General features: G+C 47.0%; 1 protein-coding gene across 8 annotated transcripts in view; it reads right to left on the bottom strand.

Annotated features, from left to right (window-relative positions):
* Window positions 1-23,634, bottom strand: part of SPTBN1 (spectrin beta, non-erythrocytic 1) — a 196,644-nt gene that overhangs the window by 56,396 nt on the left and 116,614 nt on the right. For all 8 annotated transcript variants that reach the window (XM_082641908.1, XM_082641913.1, XM_082641911.1 and 5 more), the window contains 2 exons: window positions 10,598-10,749; window positions 1,475-1,648 (listed from right to left, as the gene is read on the bottom strand). In XM_082641908.1, coding sequence (XP_082498034.1) covers window positions 1,475-1,648; window positions 10,598-10,749 — 326 coding nt within the window. The remainder of the gene's footprint in view (window positions 1-1,474; window positions 1,649-10,597; window positions 10,750-23,634) is intronic.

The following is a 23,634-nucleotide window of genomic DNA, read 5'->3' as shown; positions in this document are numbered from 1 at the left end:
ACTCTACAGAACTGAGGCGATGCTCCAGGAGAGTCCTGTTGGCCTAAGGCCAAGAGCAATAGTTAGTGAATGCAATGGTATTCACTCTGTTTTCAAATCATTCAGGAACTAAATGACAGAAACGTGCAGAAGAGTTCTGTTTGCAAAATAAAGTCACTGATTGTTGCAATTAAATCTCCACTAACGATGTCACCTTCACAGTGGTTCCCAGCCTCAGACCTATTTAATTAGAAGCGCTGGGGCTGGGACCAGGGAACCTGAATGAGTAAACGGCTTTCCCAAGGCAGGTCCAGGCTTAGGAACCCCCCATGCAGGGAGTGTCTCTGTACAGCTCTGGTTTGGTCCCCTACCCCCTCCCTCCTCCCACATACCCAACCAGACCACTAAACTAGAGCTGCCCGATCCTGAGGGAAGCAGAAGGAAAACGATTGGTTAGAGGTTGATTTCAGCGTTTTAGTAAGAATACAAAGAGAGCTATAATTTGATTTCTGACATGGCCCTTTGTTGGTGAGATTTTTATTTACCTAGGGAAAAAAAAATCAATCAAACTTCATCAAAGGGGCTTAACAGGAAGGGAAGATACAGAGAACACAGCCACGGTGGAGACAGGACTGTTCCAACTTTTGTTTGCAGAGTAACCTGACGCTATGGTAAGAAGTGTTCCCTGAATTTCAGATTTTAACTGAAAAGCAGGAGCATGAAGCAACAGCCTGGAGAAAGAACCAGTAATCAGGTGGGAGGTGCTTCACAGACAAGAAAGGCTGAGCTCTCTTCCAAGGGGTCAGAATCATGCACAGCAGCCCTGACTGGCTGTGTGATCCCTGGCAAGGCTCCTCCCTTCCCTCATAAAGTGAAGGAACTGGACAAAATGACCTTGAGAGTACCTTCTGGCTTAGAGTATTTCCATACTTAGAACCTTTCGCTGGGGTATAACAAACCCATAAAATCGTCATCAATTCAAACAAGCATAAGCCTTTTTTTGCACATCCCCCCTGAAAACTGCTTCCTCACATCCGAAGGAGAAGGTGAAAACAGAGCCCACACATGTGTCATGATCCTAAGAAGCTTCGCCTAAAGATATTCTATGATGCATGCCACAACCTGGCAAAGTTCAAACAGTCCAGTGGTAGTAACCCAGCATCGACCACATCCTTACACTTCTGCTCCTGAAAGCAGGGCAGCAGACACCAGACGTTTACAGTAGGTGTCGGTGAAGTGGTGGGCTGAGACGCAGCCCAGAAACCCTCTTATTTGCCAGGAGAGTCAAGGTTTTCAGGGGCTGGCAGAACTGAGGGAGGATATGGTTAGCTGCCACATGCCTACAGGGCAGCCAATGTGACCTGCCGCTCTGCACACCTGACTCCGAGACGACATTTCAACCTGGTCTTCCTGGTCCCTCTGGAATGGGGAGGCCAGTTTCACAGGGATGCTCCTACCCAGGAGGGAGGCCGAATCGCCGGGCCAAGTCCCTTACCTGGAAGCGCAGGATGATGGTCCAGATAAGGCCGAGGGTCAGCCGGTGGTTCCCATCCACGATGTCGTGGGACCCCATGTTCTCAAGATGGACTCTCTGCTCCTTCAGGAACTGAAGGGCCTTGTCCACGTTCTCCAGGCAGTGGATGCGCATTCGTCCCTTGGTGGGTTTAGGCTAAAACAGAAGAGCAGAAGGTGGAAACAGATCATCCAAGAGGGCAGAAACCAGCTCAGAACTACAGCCCAGAAAGTGCACACGTGCCCATTCATGCAGCGCTTTCTGACCCATACCAAAACGTTAAAAAAAGGTGCTCATTCAGTCCAAGGACAGAGTTTATCTAACAGCCTTAGAAAAGTTTACTTAAGGGATGGTAACCGATCACTCCTCAGAGGTTTTTGTTTAATCATGGAAGCGACACAATTTACAAATGAGCACAGAAGCTGGAAGCTTAGAGAAAAAGGAACCCAATTTTCATAAAGAATTTCAGAGCTACTACTGCCATCCATATCATTTTTGCAGATGCACAGCGAAACACCTCTGAGGATTTTCTGGCTGCTTTAAACGTAAAAACAGGTTTGCCACCTGCTGGTTCGGGTTGTTTCCCAAGGTTGGCTCAAAATGAAAAAGGGGGGGACACTCCACCAAATCAGCGGAATTTTCAAGTGCTGGTTTTGTGAGGATGATGGAGGGGGGGTTGAGTAAAAGGGTGTGACTTACTGCAAAGAAAGGATAAAGTAAGAAAAATAAGAGAGTAGTCTAATTTGACTACCTCAAATGTCTATTCCTTTTAATCAGTTATATCAAAATCAAAAAAAGGTGTTTTCAAGGTGAGCATTTTAAATAAACAAAGCAATAGGTAAAGATACACACACACACACACACACACACACTCGAAATTTTCAACGGGTCTCTATCATCTCCTGTGTCAAGAACAAGCTCATGCCTCCATCGCCCGCCTCCATCCTTCCCACCCTCCTCTCTATCGCCCGTTACTCCCGCTTCTAGCTGAGGGTGCACCTCAGGCTGATCTCATTACTCCACAAAGCTGCCACCAGGTTGCCCACACCCCCCTGGCCAGAAGATGAACCTGGCCTGGCTGCCATCCTACCTCCTCAGCCAACTCATTGTACCCCACCCACCTTTCAAGGTTCAGGTCAAGGCACATCTTTCCTTCTAGGAGTCATTTCCAACCATTCCAGTTCTCACAGGTCTCCCCTTCCCCCCCAAACCTATACATCTGTGGTCTCTGTCTGGACCACAGAGTTCAGGAACTAATGACATATCTTATATTTTTGCTGTTATTTTGTATGAGTTGTTCTTATTACTTCCAACTTGACTACTGGCTTGAGAGCAGGGATAATGCTTTATATTCCTGCTATATTCTCGGTGGCCTCTGGTTTGGTTCAGAGCCCAAGGCCTACATGGAGTGACCTGAACGCCCACAGATGGACTGGGCAACGGTGTGTGCTATAAGCCGGCCTCACAGAGGAAAGGCAGCCAGGTGCGCAGCAACCTGGGCACACGCAGGTGTGGGCGACAGCTAGTCCTACAGTAAGGTCTTGCCTGCTTCCCACTTTACCCGCTGTAGCTGAGATCCTCAGTTAAGTGCTAGATGGAAAACATATAAAGAGAAGATAACTTGGCTAACAAGTGACCACTTTAAGTACTCAGTCTCAGATTATGTTATTTTTTTTCTTGACTTTCTCTTCTACAAGAAACGACTGGCAAGCATACAAGAATGTGCCTTGACCCCGAGGAAGTAAGATTATGGCCAGAGGCCTCGCCACAAGTGGCAGAGTTTTTCAAATAACAGCAATGGAAAAAGCAATGTCTCTAAAAGTCAAGCTTTTCACGCTCCAGTTGGCCCTCCGTACCCGCGGCAAGTCCTGGAACCAATCCCTCTTCGGGCATCGAGGGAAGTCTGCATTATGAGTTTACTTACAACCTCCCACCACCCCCAGCAAAAAGGCATCGTCTCTCAGAAACGTCACAACTAATACATTTCAGGTATGTCAGAAATGCTAGGATTTGTTATTCATGTTAGGTCAAGTGATAACATTACATCAAAATCAAGCAATATGGCGAGGTAAGAAAAAGGCCAGATATTTAAAACAGAAAGCGGTGGACTCCATCTAAGATTCCGTGAGCGACTGTGTAGACACAGTCTGAGGCTGACACTGGAGCCCCCTTCTTCCAAGGCGCGCCCAGCAGCCTCCTTCCATGGGTCCCCTCCTAACAGGGGAGATGGCCCTGATGGAGGGGTGTGCCCAGAGGCCTCGGGGGAGAAGTCCCCGGACTCGGCACCTGGTTCTCGCGGGCCAGCTTTCAGTTCTTCTCATTTTCTCTGGATCAGCAGTCATTTCTTGAGGTTGGCAAAGTGACCACCCACAGTGGTTCCTTGTTCTTCTCGTGTCCAGGTGGCCCCTGCTGAAACTCTGTTCAAAGTTGCGGGGTGGGGATTAACTGCCTCTAAGGAAGCACGTGAATTCTGGGGCAGGGGCTCCTGATATTTCTCATTACTCTACAGAGGCCTCTTCCTCTCATCTCTTTAATGCCTGTGCCCTGACCAGCGAGCCTGTGACCATACAGCGTGTGTCAGGCACCATACGCCCAGGACCGCAGAGCAACAGGGATGGAAGCGTTCTCCTAATGGCAGCAGGTACCTGCGAGGCCAGAAAAGGTTATGTCTTAACTGAGTGTGAGAGGAATAGTGTGGATGGAATTAGAATTGGTAAAGTTCATTCGAGTACCAGGAGCCACAAAAGAGAGGCCACCCCAGTGGCTCGGCCCACGTCACAAACCTAAGTCAGACTGCCCTTGAGGGAAACAGCTGTCAAGGAGCCCCAACACACACCCATCACAGTCCTCCAGCTCACCTCACCCCAGAAAACAGGACCCGCTCGCCTCCTAAGGAAACCTCCAACCTCCTAGCCAGTCACGCCCTGTTCCCACGCTGCCCCTTTTCTAACCTCTGGAAACCTGCTCTCGCCCCAAATCCCTAGGGAAGCATGCTCCACCACTCGTGAGGCACTGCACTCCTCTGTCCACGGACTGTGTCCCCTTGGACAAAGGACATCAAACTCTTTACTAAATTGTTTAGTTCTGTCATCTGACAGAAGGCCCTGAGCACCAGGAGAACAAGGAATAGGCTGGGGGCTGCCAGGACCTTCCCAGGTTGCAGCAGGCATAACTCTGCAGTTGGTCCTTTTGGACTTTATCTTGAAAAACTCAACTTCAAACGCACGTGAGACACTGCTCAAGCCTCTGTTCTCTCGTTACAAAATCCCAGCCGACTGAGTGTTCGTTTCCACGTGAGTAGGGGGTGCAAGGGTGTGGGAGGGGGAGGGCTGCGAGAGGGGTCCAAACGCTTTCCTGCAGGCTGGAAAAGCCCAACGCCACGTGGCAGGGACGCCGTGCTGATGCTGACTGGCCATGCCAGGTGGGATCTGAGGATGGTTCACCCCAGACCTGGACACAACGTAAGTCCCCTCCAGCACCAGCCATCAGAAACACTAGTGCATGGGAACACAAAGGAAGGGGAACTAAAATAAAAACGGCAGAGAAACATCTCTGGGTAGATGATCAGACTTCTTCAAATGGTTAAAAAACAAACCTCACCAATTTCCAAAAGTCAGAGGAAATGGAAAACTTTCAGGAGACCCCCTCACCCCACTTGGGTTTTTTTTTGCAATTCTCCCAAAAATCAAACCAAGATTTGGGGAGATGATACTCTCTGCTCTTCTCCCCCTGAAGTTTTTTCTATTTTTAATTTTCCTACTGCTCCTGGCCTTTATATCTTTTAAAACATAAAACATGAACATACTTTTGTTGGGCAATTCAGTGTAGAAGATGATGTTAATGTTAAAATGCCCACATTTAAGTTACAATTTCCCCACTTCCTAGCAAATCAGTGCCTTACTTCTCAAATGTCTGTTTATCCATAACATGGGGATAATATGAATAATTATCTCAAAGGGCCGCTACATAAATGAAATGGTGAACTAATGATTATGGTGTTCTCAAACCCGCAAAGTGTGTCTACCAACAGGGGTGCCTCAAGGATTTTCCTCCCAACGATTCTACTTAAAAGAGGGGGCTCCCCCTCTCCATGCCACTTGGGCTTCAAACTGTTTAGAAATAACACACCTCTCTGTTAGACAACAGGAAATGTTCAGGGTCTAGATAGAGCTCTCCCACTGAGAGGCAGAGAGGTTGGTATACATCAGCTGAAAGGCAAATTTAATACCAGAAGGGAATGTGCCCCCAAATAATGGTAATGATATTACTCTTCTAATCCTGACACCCCAAATTAAACTCTGGACAGAAATAAAAGGAAAAGGTGGTAGAGAAAACTTATGACTGGCTGGTGCCTGGAGGGAGGGGAGATAGGACCAGAGAGCGGAGAAGTTGTGAAAACACCCAAACCTCAACACTTAAGGACTCTAGATACAGTAAGACCTCTGACTCAGAGCTTACTAGGAAACAAGGCTGGGAAGCACGATTTACAGAGATATTTTAAATATTACTATTATGCTGTGCAGCTAGTGATTCAAACTAGGCTAAATGGTGTGCAGTGAACGTTGCTTCATTGCCTCACTATACCTCTCTCTCTCTCTGTTTTTCAAACACTTTGCCACATTTCATCTCAACTGAAGCTCACTCATCTTCGGTGGCATATTAACCCCTTTTTAAGCCAAAAGAATAAACCAGACGTGGCGTGATTAGATGATGTACGGGTAGCACAATGAGGGGGAGTAAGAATCAAGACTAAAACTCAAGAATACCAACTCCTGAAACTCATGTTGTGTCTGCTTCAGAGAGGGCTTCTCAAGTGTTTTAAGGCACGGTACCTGGGCAAGTTTAGGGGGCAATCGTTACAGGGAATTTATTTTAGAAGGGTTAATGATTGCACAGAACCATGTACACTGAAACACACTGGGTCATATAAACGGCAAAACTCCCAAGATCTAAAAATTCTTAGCTGCCATTTCCTGTGCCACTATGTTAACCTCTCTGTTAGGTGGTTTACATTTAATCCTCACACTAACACTGCACAGCAATAATTATTATTATTCTTGTCATTTTGCAGATGAGAACATGCTGGTTTAGAGGGGTGAGGTGATGGCGCACGGCTGGCTGGTGTGCGGTGAGCCGGGATTCCAGAGCGCGCCCTCTTCATGCTACACCGGGAACCAAGGGCAGTACACACACATGTCTACGTGAAAGGAAATTACGAGGCTCGGTTCCCATCTGGCAGACAGTTTTCCCTTTTTTTTAAAAGAACTATTTTTATTTTACTCAACTTCCATCTTCTCAAGAGGAAGAAGAGATAACAATGGAGAGAACTGAACACAGTGCAACTGGGGGAGGGGTGCATCGCTCAGGGATAAACACAAGCCTCGCCCCAAGAGTGGCTCGCTCTGCCAAGAAAAGGAACCTTCCCTGTCTCGTCTCCATTAATTATTGTCAAGTTCCTAGTGCGACACAGGTCCGTTCCCATGGCAACATGCGCATTTCTGTCCTCTGTGTCCTTTCTGATGGGGCAGTTTGAGATGCCACTTAGGAGGCAAGGATCAATACCAGACTCGCGTGCAACTCAAGCAAGGGGGGCTCTGCAGGCGTGGGCTCCTCTGAGGAAATGCCAATTTTTACGGATCCTCCTTCAAATCAATCTAACAAGTGTCCCTGCTCTTCCGCACCAGGGCCTGTGGGCTTGTGTTTTGTGGGTGCTTTTCCTGTTTCCCCTTCCCAAGGTCCCTTCTGTCCCTTCTAGTCCCAAATCTTTATCAACCACAGCTCTCACCCATCTGGGCCTTACTCCAGACCCATCTTCTTTCCAACTCCAAAGGAGGAGTGGGAATTACAGGGCTAACTAACCAACCTCCAGAAACTGACAATATAATCCTGATTGCTTATTAGAGCAGCTAGTCCAAGCCCTGCCCCTGAGAAGCGGTGTGGTCCTGGGCAAATTTGCCAAGTGGGCCCAAGGCTCACGGGTCTAGTTGCTCTGTGGCATGTGGGATCTTCCTGGACCGGGGCACGAACCCGCGTCCCCTGCATCGGCAGGCGGGCTCTCAACCACTGCACTACCAGGGAAGCCCCGGTCTACATTCTTTATGGAACTTTAAAGCAAGACATTTATGAACTTATAGTACACGGTAATTTCAGAGTAACACATTGGAAAGGAAAGGTTTTCTTTGTCATCAACCCAATCCCAATTAGCAGCAGCTTCCGGGCTCAGCCAAAGAGTTTCCTCACTGCTCCAGGACCTGACATACCTTGCGGCAGAGAGAGCAACGACTTCTGGACACAGATCCCGCCCAAGTCAGGACCAGACGTGAGGATTCCTGCCCTCTCATGTTCTCCAGTACATTGGAATCAAGTGCCTTGATAACCCAAAATGCCTACCCAAAACATGCTCAAATCTAACTCAAATTTTATTAAGCCGAAATGCAGGGTGGGGTTAGGGTAGAATGCTCTGGATCATTAAGCTAATGTATTTCTTTGAACTTCACTCAGTAAAAATAAGACAAATTTTCCCCTCTGTAAAGAGGGATGAGCTGGCTCCAAGAATCTATTAATAAAATAAATTTAGATACTACAGTCTCTCAAACATTTATCTACTACCTACTGTCAAGCTGGTGGTAAATGCTGGCGCTGAAATGCCGATGGAGACATGGCTCCAGATGGAGTGCAAATGTTTATGTGACCCAGGGCTTTGGATCACTGGTGCAGAAAGCCCAGCGCTGACTGAACGTTATCTGATGATACAACCATTTGGCTGTGGACATTAATTTACCCAGGACTGGAAGCTCTAGCAACCTCATTCGTTTTGGAATCTGAAGATGCAAGAATCCTTTGGGGCAAGCCCTCATGGATGGATGTCCTCTCCTGCAGGGAGGGTCTCTAACGTTGAGTCCCTGGCAGCCTCTGCAGCCAACAGCAGAGTGTGGTCTGTGTCCCTTCCAGAAGGCTCCATGAACCAAATAAACCACGGGGCCAAAGAGGCCGAAAATCTCCAGTACAAATGAACAAGAGCTGTAGCTAGCTCACTCTATCTATGGTAACCTTACTTTTGGAATAAGAAGATTAATCAGACTATAGTCACGAGTTGGCTGTGAGGAAAGGATAATAAAAGAAGTCAAGGCTCTTGGGGTTTTACAAAGTGCTAAGTCACGGCTAAACACAAATTCTGCCACTGACTGCCTGAGAGGATGGAGATGGCAGCCCTCTCACGTTTCTCCATCTCTACTCTCCCAGGCCTCTGGGTCACGGCAAAAAAAAAAAAAAAAAAAAAAAAAAAAAAAAAAATATATATATATATATATATATATATATATATAGACCGCTGGCAGCAAATAAACAGAGGAGTGGGAGGTATCTGCAAACAACCAAGAATTATGCTTTGCTGGTTGCTTTTTTTCTCCCTAATGTTTTTGCTGCCCTTTCCAGAATAAAGGGCAAAGGGTCTGATCCCGTTTATTATGTGGACATTATCAAGGACCCAATCTTCTTGGTATGAAAGAATTATGGACCTTCCAGGGTGAACAGTTTACTCCCCACAGCCCTGAAGACGGGACCCTGTTGGGACAAAAATTAATGTTCAAACTAAGTTCTAGTTTCAGGTGACCTTTAATGATTTTTTTTTTTAGCTACTTTCAAAACATCATTCAAAAAAAAATCAATAGACAATCATACTAGGTTAAACATTACAAGGGAAAAAAATGTGGGGCGGTTGAGAAAGTCTGGTTACCAAAATTGTATTTAAAGATGAATATCACAATAATTCTCGCCTAGACTCACATCAAAAAACAAACCAAAATGACTGGCCCTCCCCATGTGGACCCACTGCTCCTACTTCCGCCTTACAAACCGCCTTCAGGAAAGCATCATGGTCATGGAGGCAGGAGCCTCCTTTGTTTATCCAGTGTGTCTAGCTTGACCCACAACCTCTCAAGAAAACGAGGCAACAAAATGTGCACGCTCAGGGAACAAAGAGCATGTGGACAAAAGGCACCGAGGATGAGATGGGGCTTCACTGTCTCTTAGAGGAGCCTAGGCTGTTCTTGAATGGAGGGGCAGGGAAAGGGAAACCTGACTGCTCTTACCCAGGCTCAAAGGGGCCATTCTGTCTGTGGGCTAATGACAGGACAGGGTACAACCGCAGCCCCTTGCCTGTGGTCAGAGGTGTGTGGGTCGGTCTGCATGCAGACCCACCGTGGTTGTCAAGTTACAGGGTGGAGCTCGAGTTAAAAGTAAGGCTTTCTGGCAGCCCTGCCAACCACCAGCATCATGTTTTCCTGGTGATGTCACTGCAGATGTGGGCTCGATCCCTGGGCGTCAGCCTGCCTTTGGCTGGGCCCCCACCAGCACCTATGGAACTGCCTGTGCTCTGGCAGAAGACAGCACCCATTTCCACACCAAGGCGAGACAAAACCTGTTGGGTCAGTTACAATGACTGGTTTAAGATTCCTCAGTTTAAGGTCCATAGACAAAAGTCACATCAGAGACAGCCATGGCAGCTCTGGGAAACAGAATGGGGAGAACAGTTTCACTGTAGGCTGACAACTCCCCTGCCCAAAAAGGCTCGGGGGAATTCATCAAAGCTCCAAGTTTCCAAGGAGACACAGCACCAGCCTCTCCCTCCACCCTCAAAACAAAAAGTGTTCACAGAAGAAACCAAAAAAACACCAGGGACCACTGAATTCAATTCCTTCCACCTTAAAACAGCAGCTCAGATTTTCCAGAGAATCAGTAAGACACAAATTTAAAATTATTCCGTGATCTCAAGGAATACAGGTACATCCTGGAGCCAGCACCCAAGGCTGGCCCTTAAATTTCCAGCACCGTGCCCTGTTTAACAGGGGACATCAGCCAAGACCTTTCTGACCAAAGGTAGTAACCTTGCAAATAACCAGAGTGAAGCCGCTTCATTACAGTTCAAGAAAATCACCCAGACTCAGAATGTCAGTCACCGTGGAGCTTTCCCCAGCGTACTCATCTCACTTATCAGGAGTCTCCTCCTCAAAAATATCAACCATTAACTGCAGACAAGTCCACACTTGATTTTTCAAAAAAACATTTTCCCACCTACAGGGCACCACACTTCACATCCCCTCTTACCAGTCTCTCTCCGGAGAGGACCTCCAGCAGCTTGATGAGCATCCGTCCATCCCGAAGGTCAGTGTACAGGTCCGTGATCCGGCAGGACACCCGGGCGAGGTGGGAGTTGACCCACTTGGTGAAGGTCTTCTTCTGCACGGCTTCACGTTCATCTGCAAGCAGAGGAGAGCTCGCTTTACCACCAACCACAGCCTGGGCAGTTGTGGGTGTGTGCCAGCAGGGGCATGAGACCCTGGCCCAAGGAAGAAGAGCAAAACTCAACTGTAATGAACCTTAGCTCCTCTAAATCACGGTCAACAACTCAGGAATAGAGGAACCATACAATTCCTGAACATTGGAGCCCCTAAGCATAACCACCAGCAGAGCATCCTTTGCTGACACTCATCTCATTTCCTCCCACCTCTGCTGAAGAGGCAACACGACAGAGAAGGTCACGGTGGGGTCCTCTGCAGCCCTGCCCGACAGTATAATACTTGACTGGTAAAGTTTCTAACGTGGGTGTCAGCTATTATTCCTCCCCAGTGTGGGGGAGGCACACAGTACACAGAAGGACGTGGGGCAGAAGAGCTCAGGAGACAGCCAGAAATTGCTTCCCTCAGGTACAAAGGATCAGGCAACACCTGACGAGATCAATTCACTCATGACCTTGATCTGCAATGACCGTTTCACCTGCTGAGTGGGATGTTCAGTGAACAGCAGAGAAAATGGTGGGCAACGTGGCAGAGTACAAGGAGACCTGGCCAGGCACTGGGAGAGCAGGGCCTGGGCCCGAGGCTGAGGTTTCGTCAAAAGTGTGCTGAGACACTGGGCTCAGTGTCCCCTTCCGTAAAGTGAGTGGACGACTATCATCTCCAAACTTCAACCATTCCTTGAAAAGGCAACTGCTGGTTTATGGTCCAAAGTGGGGTAGCTGCACATCTAAATCATCCAGGAAACAGTATTAAGTTTTTCAAGCCTCAGTGATCAAGTTCTGTCCAATTCAAAGCACAAAACTCTAGACACACATGCCTAGAACTGGCCCTTCACATTTCATACAAATAGGCTTCCCATCTTCTTGCCTCTGCAGAATGTTCTAAATGCAGGCTGTTGAAGATCTTCGACAGGGATCCACAGAATGTGCCCTGGACCCACCGACTCACACTCCCTGACAGTTCTCTACTGAGCTACCCTTTGGTCACATACTCACCCCACTTCCAGTTCCATCAGCATAAATCTGTCCTAAAAGGACCCAAGACTTCCTCCTTTCAGTGTTAGGCCCAAACCCACCAAGATGTTTATGAACCAATCTACAAAAAAGGGAACAGACTCCAACAACTTTTTGTGTATTTCAGCATCACTGAGTGACAGCTAAAAAGCCACCCTTGCTGATGGGGCGCAAACTTGGTGGCCTGGGTGCACTGGGTTCCCAGGCCGGCCAGGGTATCCTGGGAATGTCTGCCTGGAAGGCTCTGCTGAGGCCTCTACCCACCACAGGGAGGGAATGAGGCAGAGGCAACAAGAGATGAGCCTTTGCTGCTGCCAACCTGGCAGGTGAGGCCACCGGGCCACCTGCCAAGACAGTCGCCCACCTTCGAAGCCAGCAGCTCCTCCTGGCCCAGCCTTCCCCTGAGGGAACAGCCCACCAGAGGGAAAGGGGGCCTTGCCTCGCAACAAAGGCCAACTGAACGCAAGGGATCAGAAAGGACAGGATGGGGGGAACAAGGAAAAAGGCAGTGGGGGGCACAGTGCAGACTGAAAAAGGAACTGCACCAATAACATGACCGGTCGCAGAGAAAAGATCCCATGCATTATCCATCACACAATCGTCATGATGGACGGTAACTTTATGACAGCGACACAGAAGCTGTATTTTTTGGCTGAAGGTTGGCTGTTTTGAAAGAGCAGGTCCAGAGCAGAGTACACAGACACATGAAGCTTCTCCTAGGGACATGTCACAGATGGCAAGTAACTCGAGGTTCAGGTGCATTTAGGGTCAACTAATTTTTTTCTAAATTATAATATCTTTTATGTGCTACACAGTTGGAAATGTCTTCAATAAAGCCCTTGATGGGTATCCTAGGTTGTTATTAAAGGGTCTGGGGCTCCAAATCACTACCACACCCAGCCTATCACGGGAACAAGGTCAAAATGAAAACCTGCTTGGATTAAGTTATTTCTAAATAAACAAGTACCAAATGTGTCCCCAGCCAACTCTCAGTGCTTCGGGGGAATCTCACATTACAGAAACACCCCCGGCTTCTTTCAGGTTCTGAATTAACAGGTTCCTTTACGAGGAGATTCGAGGATCTCCTCCTAAAGACAGTGCGCTCCCACAGCACCCTGTCCTGAAGAGCTGGAGGCTAACTCCAACCCTCGTCCCCATGAAGACGCAAGCAAACAAAGAGGTCATGGGCAGAGCAGAGGGAACTGAGTGGAAATAGGACAGGCTGAGGATCTGTGAGGGGACGGCTCCCCAAGGCTGCTGGGGTCCTCAGAACCTCCTGGATGAAGGGAGGAAAGAAGAGAAGGGAGAGAAGTTCAAAACTAAAATTAAACAGAAGGAATGAGAGCTTGCTCTCCTGCTTCCCAGCTCTCTACTCTGCCCCCGGCCTCAGGAGCAGGCTCCAGGTAGCGTGAGCATCCTAGAAAAATCATGGAGGGCTCAAGTTCCTCGGGCTTACTGGAAAAGGCATGGAAGATTCCATCCAGGGACTGGACCAGAATCAACACCCTTACGACACACAAGGGGCAGGAAACGGGGCTCAGCCGAGAGACACAAAGCCCAGCCAACTCAACGTGTCCTCTTACAATGGAGCACTTGGTGAACAACAAACACTTTTGAAACCGGAAGGAGGGAAAGGGAGGGAAAAAACCTACCCAGCAGGCCAGCTGAGGATGAGGCTGCCTGTCCTTGGGGACCCTGTCCTTTGTTCCACCCTTCCTGGGAAGGCGCAATGACATCACCCCTGCACTCCCAACCCAGTGAGGCCAGGCCAGACGCCTGCCCGAGGAGCTGGAGGCTTGACGCAGACAATGGAAGACAGTCCAGAGGCGTGTTCCCAACTTCAAGCTGCTGTCACTGTGCCCGAGCTATGTGAGGAGGCGGTGGGAGCAGCAGAGGGCAGAGCGCCCACTTCTAGTTCTACAAGTATGAGCAGCTCTGGGAGGCCTTACGAGCTCCACTTGATCGGGTTATTTAGACCAGTGGTTCCCAACTGGGGGCAATTCTGCTCCCCAGGAGACACTGGGCAATGTCTGGAGACATTTTTTTTTTTTTTTTTTTTTTTTTGCAGTACGAGGGCCTCTCACTGCTGTGGCCTCTCGCATTGTGGAGCGCAGGCTCAGCGGCCATGGCTCACAGGCCAGCCGCTCCGCGGTATGTGGGATCTTACCGGACCGGGGCATGAACCCGTGTCCCCTGCCTCGGCAGGCGGACTCTCAACCACTGCACCACCAGGGAAGCCCTGGAGACATTTTTGATTGATTGTCACAAGTCGGGGGCAGGTGCCACTGGCACATAGTGGGTAGGAGCCAGGGATGCTGCTAAACACCCGACAGCGCAAAGGGTGGCCCCTACAACAAAGGGTTATCCAGCCCCGAATGTCAGCAGTGCCTGAGCTGGGTTGAGAAACCCTGGTTGAGACATTCTGGGCTTACACCAACTGGAGTTGACATCAGGACACCCGAGTTGGGGTACTGTTCATTCATTACTCCCTATGCCTGCATCAAAGGCTTTTTGATCCAGATGGTGTGCTTGTGGGCTGATGGCAGCAGAAACTCCCTGCCCTCAGGCCCACTCAATTCCACAAAGAGCTGGCTCCTTCCTTGCAAGGCAAAAGGACAACTGCAGGGGTGGGCTCGGTTTGGGTCAGTGTGACACGGGCATTTCTGTTCCCCGTGCCATTTCTGTCCTCCTTTTCCCTTTCAGGGCCTTGTAGTGCTGTTAATCAAGCCAAAGCATGCCCGCATCTCCTCCCGAGAATTCATGTGGATGAGCCTGATGCTGTGGCAGGTTCCCACCCGTCTCTGCCCCAAACTCAGCAGTGGTGCCTCCAAGGAACAGGGGCCCCACAGCTGCTCCCTGTGCGTACCCTTCAGCTGTACTTGCCCCTCTCCCCCACATGATACTTATGTGGAGGGACCCACCTGAAGCTTGCTCTGGCATCCAACGCGAGGACGTCAAGGTGCCCGGCGTGTTGTAACTCTCATACCTTGGTTCCCTCTCCCTTTCCCCAGCAAAGCAGCCCTTTCAACAACTCAAACTGTTCAAGAAACTTAACAGGGATCATGGAATCATATCATCTCAGGGTGGAGCAAGGCTTTACAAGTCATCTGAATCAACTTTCTTTCAAAAGCAAAAACTCCCTTCTACTGTACCTGGACGAGCTATTTTAAAATTCCAAAAAAGGAGGGAGGGAACTGTGTGTGTACACAGCAGGAGGTTAATAGTTGTATAGAAAGAAAACGACTTGTTCTTTCTTATTAAAATAATAATAGCATACACAGCGTACTTACTAAGTCCCTTACACTCCTAACTACTCCATTAGTTAGGATCTGTTAACTCTCCAGGGCAGGCTGGCTCCAAAGCCCAGGTTCTCAGTCACTATGCAATAATGTCTCTACCACAACATTAAAAAAACAAAAAGTTTCAATGATACAACGTATAGAATCACCCGTAATCTCACCATCCTAACCCAAGTCTTTATTTTGTGAAAGGGTCCGCTCCATCACTGGGTAGCTCCAATTGTTGGAATGCTGTCTCCATCGAGACGAGATCTGGCTCTGTGGCCTGCCGAGGAAGCTTGCTCCACCTTTGAAGCTACAGAGAATAGGTCTCCTCACTCCTCCATGTAAAGGCCTTCAGGTGTGAACACTCCTCACCAACCCCTCTTTGCATGACTGTCACAATGTGGTGCGCAGCGTGGAACCCAAGATGGTACCTGAAGACACAGCCACCTCTTGGTGGCCTACCGATACAAGCCTACCTACCGCACACCTAACCGAGACAAGCCGGGACTTGAGGCAGCCGCAGGAGCAGCAGCAGTCGGGAGGCAACAAAAGTGGGGAACCACGTGAGGAAAGGGCAAAAAGAGCCCAACAGCCCTCTGCGGGAGGGAGCCTGGTGAGGCAGTCTGTGTGTCAGTGCAGGGGTGGTAGTCAGGAAGGGCTCTTAAAGCAGGTCTCAAAAATAAGTTTGCCAGAACCACAATTTCTACCAGAATGTCCGTGGAACCCCAAGAACCTAGGAACCAGAGCGGTTCCAAGTGTGAAGATCCAGCCAGTTAAGTCTTCTTAGCTCCACAGCCTCAGACACGAACTAGCCGACCACCTGTTCAACAAGGACCACTGGGAAGCAAACAAGAAACCCAACCTTGAATGGGTGACAACATCTGCGTTGGCCTCTCATTGGAAGGACTGAATTATAAATGGCTTTCTATTATGGTGCTCTTTCCCGAAAACAGAATTTTACAAGATGATGTGCCTGCAGTGCACCATCATGCATCTGAAGAGCAATTTACACTTTCTCAAAGCTCACTAGATCTGCACACCAACCCCGTCAGGGAGGTGGGACACCAGCGTGACCTCCAGCAGAGCCCAAGGCTTAGTGAGGTGGTGGGCTGCTCAGTGTCACCAGCCAGCAGTGACACTGGGAGTGCTGGGTGGGTGTCTTTGGGTGTTGTTCTGTCTCTTCCACTGTTTAGGTTAAGAAGGATTAGGATCTTTTCCTCTGAGTATCTAGACTTACTGTCTTTTGTTTGTGATACATAACTTGAAATTTTCAGAAGACGTCTTACAGAAAGAGGAGGAGATATTCAGAACAGAGAACTGTACTTGCTTAGTATCAACCAAAGGGCTGTGAATATCCTCTCCATCCTCCCCTTCTAGAAGCACAAAATCAATTTCCTTTCTTTTTAGGGAATGACTATGATCAGTATTGGAAGGTTGGAACACTTCAAAACTTACTTACTCTGGAGAATTGGCTGTAACTGGAAAAATGAACATTGTGTTAGCATGAGTTAAGCTACAGGATATAGAAATAGCACTGATGAACAGAAGGGCATTGTGTTATGGAAATGATTGTACAGTATTTTTCTGCATCACCCTCTGTACAGAATGCTAAACATAACCACATTCACCATATGCCACAGCTCCAGCTATGGAAAGGGACAGGGGCCAGGGATGAAGAAGGGCCTGAAGGCGGGTAACCATCTCTGGATGGAAAATAAGGGAAATACAGAAACGGGAACTGACCAATGACCCCATTTATTATTCCCTCTAAGACTGAATTTATACCTGGCGGAAGAGAGCAAATCTTTCTTCTACTTTTCAAACAGTCTGAACCTGCTGACATAACCCAATAATGTTTTCTATCAGGATCTTCCTCAATTGTGCTAAGATAAATGGCCTATCTTAAGTAAGGGCTGGCAATCCCTTACTTTTTTCCCCATATAAACACATAGCTAAATTAGGTACAGAGTTGGGTTCATAGAAGGAAAGGAGGTACAAGGATGGAAGCAGAAAAGACATCAAAAGGAGATGATAAAGCAAGTGTCCCATGAACACATCCCCACAAGTGGCTATTTAAATCAAGAATACTCCAACATTTTACAAAGTGCATACTGCATGCAGAACTCTCTATGTAAGACAAGCTCTCCTGCCCTCAATGAACTAGAAGTCTAGCTGGGGAAACTTTCTACATGGGAAGTTAAAGAAATAACAAAAGATATTACAAAGCAGTACAGGATTAGGTGCCAAGAGAATGATTTCAACAATGTATTTTTGGGTGTTTGGAAGAAAAAAACTCACTACAATTAGGGTGGTTTCAGGCCCCGTCATCCAACAGTTACTAAAATCCCCGGCCTTGTGCCTTTCCCATTCTTACTCTGCTTAAACATCACTGCCATAGTCGTCTTCCCCCAAACAGTGGTTTTTCAAAGTTATACCACTGAACCAATACCTTCAAAGGACCCCAGCCATCTACAAGTGGGCCCAAATCTGAGCCTGGTGTTCAAGGTTCCTCAGCAGCCTCCCCCAAGGCACCTGCTTCGTCTGGGATCTTCCCTGACACCCACCCATCTCTGTGTTCCAATCCAACCCAACCGATCTTCTTATTCATCGTGTTCTCAACTCTCACCTTGCACATTCCTTCTTCCCACCTTTGCTTACACCATTCTCCTAACCTGGAACGTACTGTACTTGCTCTTCTTTCGCCCTTCCTTTAAGACCCAGGCCAAGAGTCGCTCTTCCAAGAGGATTTCACTTGGTGGGATGAGGTCTCTGTCCCTCTCATCTTTTTATTATGTATCCTGTGTCCTATCTCCTCAGCTAGCCTGTAACTGTCTCCAATTCTATATCCATTTAGGGCCTCAGCATGTGCCTGGGGACTGTGGGGCGGGGGGCGGGTGCACAACACAACACACATTTGTTGAATGAATAAACAAACCTCCGGTGCCCAACAAATAGGCTCTCAATAAGTCTTGCTGCTGATGGTGGCCCCCACTGTTAACGAAGAAAGACATTTTCCAAATCACATAGACAGGCCCTACGCAGTTAAACATTATCATTGCCTGTCACTAAAAACTTTTAACACCTGAACTGTAATTGCTCTTCAGGGTCTGATAAATGATAAAAATGCAATTTTGTGGTACTGTCTTTCAGATTCAACGGGGTCCAAAGCTAACCTAAAAAGTTTCACAAAATTTTGTTTGTTTTTATTTTGTTTTGGGGGCAATTGCCACCACATGCCCATACGGTAAGAGTGAAGCTGCAAAACATATAAGCGTATAATTATAACATTATTTTAACATGACCCAAACAAGCCAATAATCACAAGACTTAATTTATTCTAATTTTAACAATTTATCCATTAAAGCTCAATTCTTGAGTTGTTAAAAAAAAAAGAATTCTAATTCAAAACAAAAGAATACAGTAGGGTGGAGTCCCCATATGTGCCTTGGCTTGAAAAAATAAATACATCATTTCCCAAGAGCAACATGCAAAACACACAGAACAGGAAACCGGAAACAGGCAACTGGCTGTACTGATAATAGAGAATCAAACTGTTATCCTGAGGCAGCAAAAGGAAGGAAACTAATCTTTTGACTGAAGGCCCTGTGACGGATTAGTCTGGGGGCCTTTAATTTATGTTTGCTGACTTGTATATAAATAGAACTTGAGTTGAAATACTTTTCCTAACAGTTTAGCCAGCTTCATGGACAAAACACATGTAAACATCTGTTCTAAATGCATGTGTAGCAAGTATGCAATTCTCTGCTAGTACTTAACACTCTGATGTGCAGACTATAAAACAACCATGAACTCCCTGTAACCCGGCACCCACGGCTTAGGTCAGCTGAGCAGGCCCGGCTCACAGCTTCCAGAGGGTCTTTCTTCTAAGCAGCACAGCCCCTGCTTTGCCAGTGTGGAAACCAAGGCACTGCACGGGGAAGCTCTGGAGGACAGCCTGCAGTGATGAACTGAGAAAGCAAGCCCCATTCCAGGGCCCCTGCCACCCCTGCCATGGTTATCTCCTCAAGGTCACAAACCACCAATGCCGAGGCCGTGGAGGAGGTGGAGGTAATGCCGGGGGCCAGCTCCCAAAGCCCATGGCAGAGCAACAGCACTGACCCCTCTGCGATGAGAATGAGGCTGAAGGAAGTAGCGCACAATGCCAAAACCAGGAGGGGAGACTAAGTGCCTTAAAACGCAGAGTCAGGACCTCAGGAAGAAATATTCAGAAACCGCCCGCTCCATTTGCCTGAAAATGGGTGGCATGCTTCAAAGTGCCTTCACAGACAGGAAACCATGCCATGAGCCCGCTGCCCTGCTGCTCTCCACCGCTGTGGGACAGGCCAGCAGGAACCAGCCTGAAACCACAGCCAAGGAGAACCAGGAGGACGAAGGATGAAGTCAGCCCTCCTCTGCTCCTACGGCACTGGTGGAGGCCGTCAGTTCTAACTAGACAAGGCCCAGAAAGGTTCTAGGGATTCTCCTGAGGGCGTACAGCCAGCAAAGGCCCACCCAGGAGCCGAACCCTGAAGAATCCCGAAGCTCCTACGCACATCCCATCCCGCAGCGCCTGCGTAAAACATGATGCCACCTCCCCACACAGCACAAAAATCACAGCCATCCATCTCAGCCCCGTTTCTTCATGACTGAAATTTAAAACAGGCATCAGCAAACTTGGGCGTTATAGTCTGTTCCTGTACAACCTGGGAGCTAGAGGGTTTTTCCTTCTTTTGAGGGTCGGGGAGGGGCATCGGAAGAGGATGAGGAGATAAGATAGAGAGCCCCACAGTGGCCCGCAGAGCGTAACATAGTTACTCCCTGGCCCTTTACAGAAAAAGTTTGTCAAGTCCTGGTTTAAAACATCTTTTATAATGTCATTGGTCCCACATCCTATTTCTTAGCTTCCATTTTCAAGGACATGAGGCCAGGGTGATGTGCTATAGCCACATGCGCTTTTTTTTTTAAAGTTATTTCACTAGGACGCTGCCAATATGTCAGGTCAGTAGGGGCAGGGGGTGGTGTGGGCGACAACTCAGGGCCCTCTCAGCTGAGGGGTATTTATCTGGTTACCACGACACAACAGGATTAACAGCGCTACCCCAGCTGTCAGGAGGGACAAAGCACGATGAGCACCACAGGCTCCTGGAACTCAAGGCCACACCTTCTCTTGCCCTTCAAAGGATGAGGAAGAGCCAGGAGGCTGGAGACCAGATTCCCCACCCGCCTCTCCAGGTACACAAGCTTCAGGTCCTCAATTCTTACCCTGAAGGACATTTTATTCGCCACCACCTCTCCTCCCCAATCCTCCCTGGAAGGAAGACTACGAACTATTAAGTCAAGGTAGACTGAGGGTAATTTGTAATATCCTCAAAAGATGGAAAAGGCGTGGACCTAAACAGATACCATATCCTTAATTATTAAACTTATATGGCAGAATGCTCACATTAATACAGACTAGGACAGAGTTTTTTAAGGGGCAACAAATATAATAGGTACACTAAAGATAAGACTTTATGAAAGTACTTTAATTGTTAACATATGAAGGTGTGTGTCTGTGTGGTATTACTTTTTCTAAGCAACAACTAAAAAAGCAGTAAATAATATATTCTAAACCAGACTATTATGTGGCACACAAATTCACTGGGTAAAGACAAAATCCTGTATTTCATTTTCAAGGGCTTAAAGGTAGGTTTTTATTATAGGAGTCTTGGGATTAAGTGCAGGTGGTGAGGTGAGAGAAGTTTACTATGCCTCTTTTTTCGTGCAATGAACAAAAAAGGGAGCCATTCTGTTCTGTGGACCGTATGTAGTTGGTCTAAACCAGTAAATTAAAATTCAAATAGTGTGTGCCCTGGCCCTTGCTTATAATTCTTCTATCTTTTCCAGTTTTCCAGAATTCTTAAGGTCAACAGTGCAGGGAGGAAAACAGAACTCTCTTTCATACACTAGAGTCACATTACTGTCAGACACTCAAGATACAAGAGGACACTTACTACTCAATGTTTTCAAAGAGGCTGAGGCGGCCAACAAGATGACTGTACCAACTGCAGCCACTCAGGACAGTTCCTGATAACTCTCCTGTATAATGAGGCTGTCCAAACTAACTGTAATTCACTGAGTCCAAAAAGCTCAGATCCAAGGGACTCTGTTTTTAAACTAGAAAGACACACAAACAAGAAGGAAGGAGCAGTCAAAGACCTAAAAGTCACCCTAAAGCGGTCTGCTTTTCATGGATAGTATAGCGTTTACTAAAATAATCATTTCTGAATGAATTGATTATGGAAGCACCTATGTAAGAAAATCTAAGATATCATGGAAGTCCTCCAAATAAGGCTATGTGTATAAATTTAATCTACAAAGGATTGGCATTTTGGAACAAAGAAAGCCACGGTGATGCCCAGTTATCACTTGGATCTATATAATGATGACAAGGTTCCACTTAATGAGAAGAGAAATTATATTTAAAAACAAATGAAACAAAAGAATTTTAAAACTGGCTTCTGCCCTAGAGAGCATTACAAATTAGTCACCTAAACCCCTTCTTGCCAGTAACCATGATGCACCACAAAAACTATGAGGGTTGAAATGGCAGAATAAATTAAGTAAGACTGTCTCTCAATTTCAGTGCCAAACTCCAAAATTAAATAAGCCCAAGCTTTCATGTGTGTTTGGGAGAAAGGTGTCCAAACTACACTTAGATTTCAGAAATAACTAGTAGTTGTGCCAAGATGAAAATACAAAATGCACAATGTTATAAAGATGAGCTGCTCTCTGGACTGAACTACATAATTTTAGAGCTTAGCACTACTTTCTAAATGATATCACAATGCATCAAACCAAAATTTCACATCTCACGATGCATATCCTTCATCCAAGAAGTAATTACTGAATGATAAATTCTGACCCAATCCTCGATTATATACGTAACTCAGCCAACTACTTCACTGGAAATTGATTCCATACAGAAGAGCAAATGGCCTACACACTAGTATTTGACATTCAGCCACACAGGTCTACTGTCCTTTTCTTCATCTTGGATCAATCTATCAACCAATGAGCAACCATTTATTGAGTAAATGGTATGAAGGCATTGGAAAGAGAACCTAAAAGCATTAAGAGCTCTTACCTTACGGTGATCATTTCATAATATACCCAAATGTCAAATCATTATGTAGTACCCCTAAAACTAACAATACTGTACATCAACTGTATTTCAGTTTTAAAAAGTTCACCAGCAATTTTCAATTCCTTGGAAATTCACAGCAGTAGATAATTGATACTCATACTCAACTTCTGTTTAGTTATTTTTTTTTTTTTTTTTTTTTTTTTTTTTTTTTTTCTTTTTGCGGTATGCGGGCCTCTCACTGTTGTGGCCTCCCCCGTTGCGGAGCACAGGCTCCGGATGCGCAGGCCCAGCGGCCATGGCTCACGGGCCCAGCCGCTCCGCGGCATATGGGATCCTCCCAGACCGGGGCACGAACCCGTATCCCCTGCATCGGCAGGCGGACTCTCAACCACTGCGCCACCAGGGAGGCCCCTGTTTAGTTATTTTTAAGGTGTCAAAATGAAGAGAAAGTTATCACTCACAGCATCAAATACGCAACAATCCTGCTAACTTCCTCTGTGGCTTTCCTCAACTCCACACATAGAATAAATGGTTTCTTACAAAGCCAAACGGCACAGAGTTTTGGCCGGCAGATTCTATAAGTACACAATGTACAGTACCGTGTTTTAATAAAGGAGAACAGAAAAACTGGAGTGAGGAAATGACCTCAGAGTCAACCCCTGTAATGATCTAGTCAACAGGTGGGTGGCCCCGAAGGAGCCCTCACACTAATCAAAGGAGGGCAGGACAGTTAACGGTTGATACTAGTTTTTTGTTTTTTTTTTTTAAATCAGTACCTATTTCTCATTGATAGGAACCCTCATCAAAGAGTTAAGCATAGCTTTACAGAAGCTAATGCACAAGGTGTGCCCTGGATCACACTGAATCTTCCTAGCTTACAGCTGGTCATCTACCTTAATTTAATTTTTCAAGTGAAAAAGCAAAAAGGGGGCATAAATGGGGAGATCGGTTTTTTTGCTGTTCTGTTTGATTTAGAAACTTAAACCTGTTGCACAGTGCTGCTTAACTTAAATGTAAGTGTCTTCCTACAGAACCTTTATAATGTCCCAAAGCACACACACACCCCTCCCCGTGCAGGCCCCCATCCCCACTAACAAGGCATTAACTCTCACTCCACAAAACCGGGAGCTTTCAACAGGTGTGCAGAACTTGGCTGTTGCAGTTATTGGGTTTTTTTTTTTTTTAAGATTTTTTTTTTTTTTTTTTTTTTGGTGTGGACCATTTTTAAGCTCTTTATTGAATTTGTTACAATACTGCTTCTGTTTTATGTTTTGGTTTTTTGGCCCTGAGGCATGTGGGATCTCAGCTCCCCGACCAGGGATCAAACCCATACCCCCGGCATTGGAAGGCAAAGTCTTAACCACTGGGCTGCCAGGGAAGTCCCTGGCTGCTGTAGTTTTGCCCGTCTTTAGGGAAATGGGCC

This window comes from Mesoplodon mirus (genome assembly GCF_964341445.2).
Source record: "Mesoplodon mirus genome assembly, chromosome: 14".
In the NCBI taxonomy this organism is placed as follows: Eukaryota; Metazoa; Chordata; class Mammalia; order Artiodactyla; family Ziphiidae; genus Mesoplodon; species Mesoplodon mirus.
This window is presented reverse-complemented; position numbering and strand designations above follow the sequence as displayed.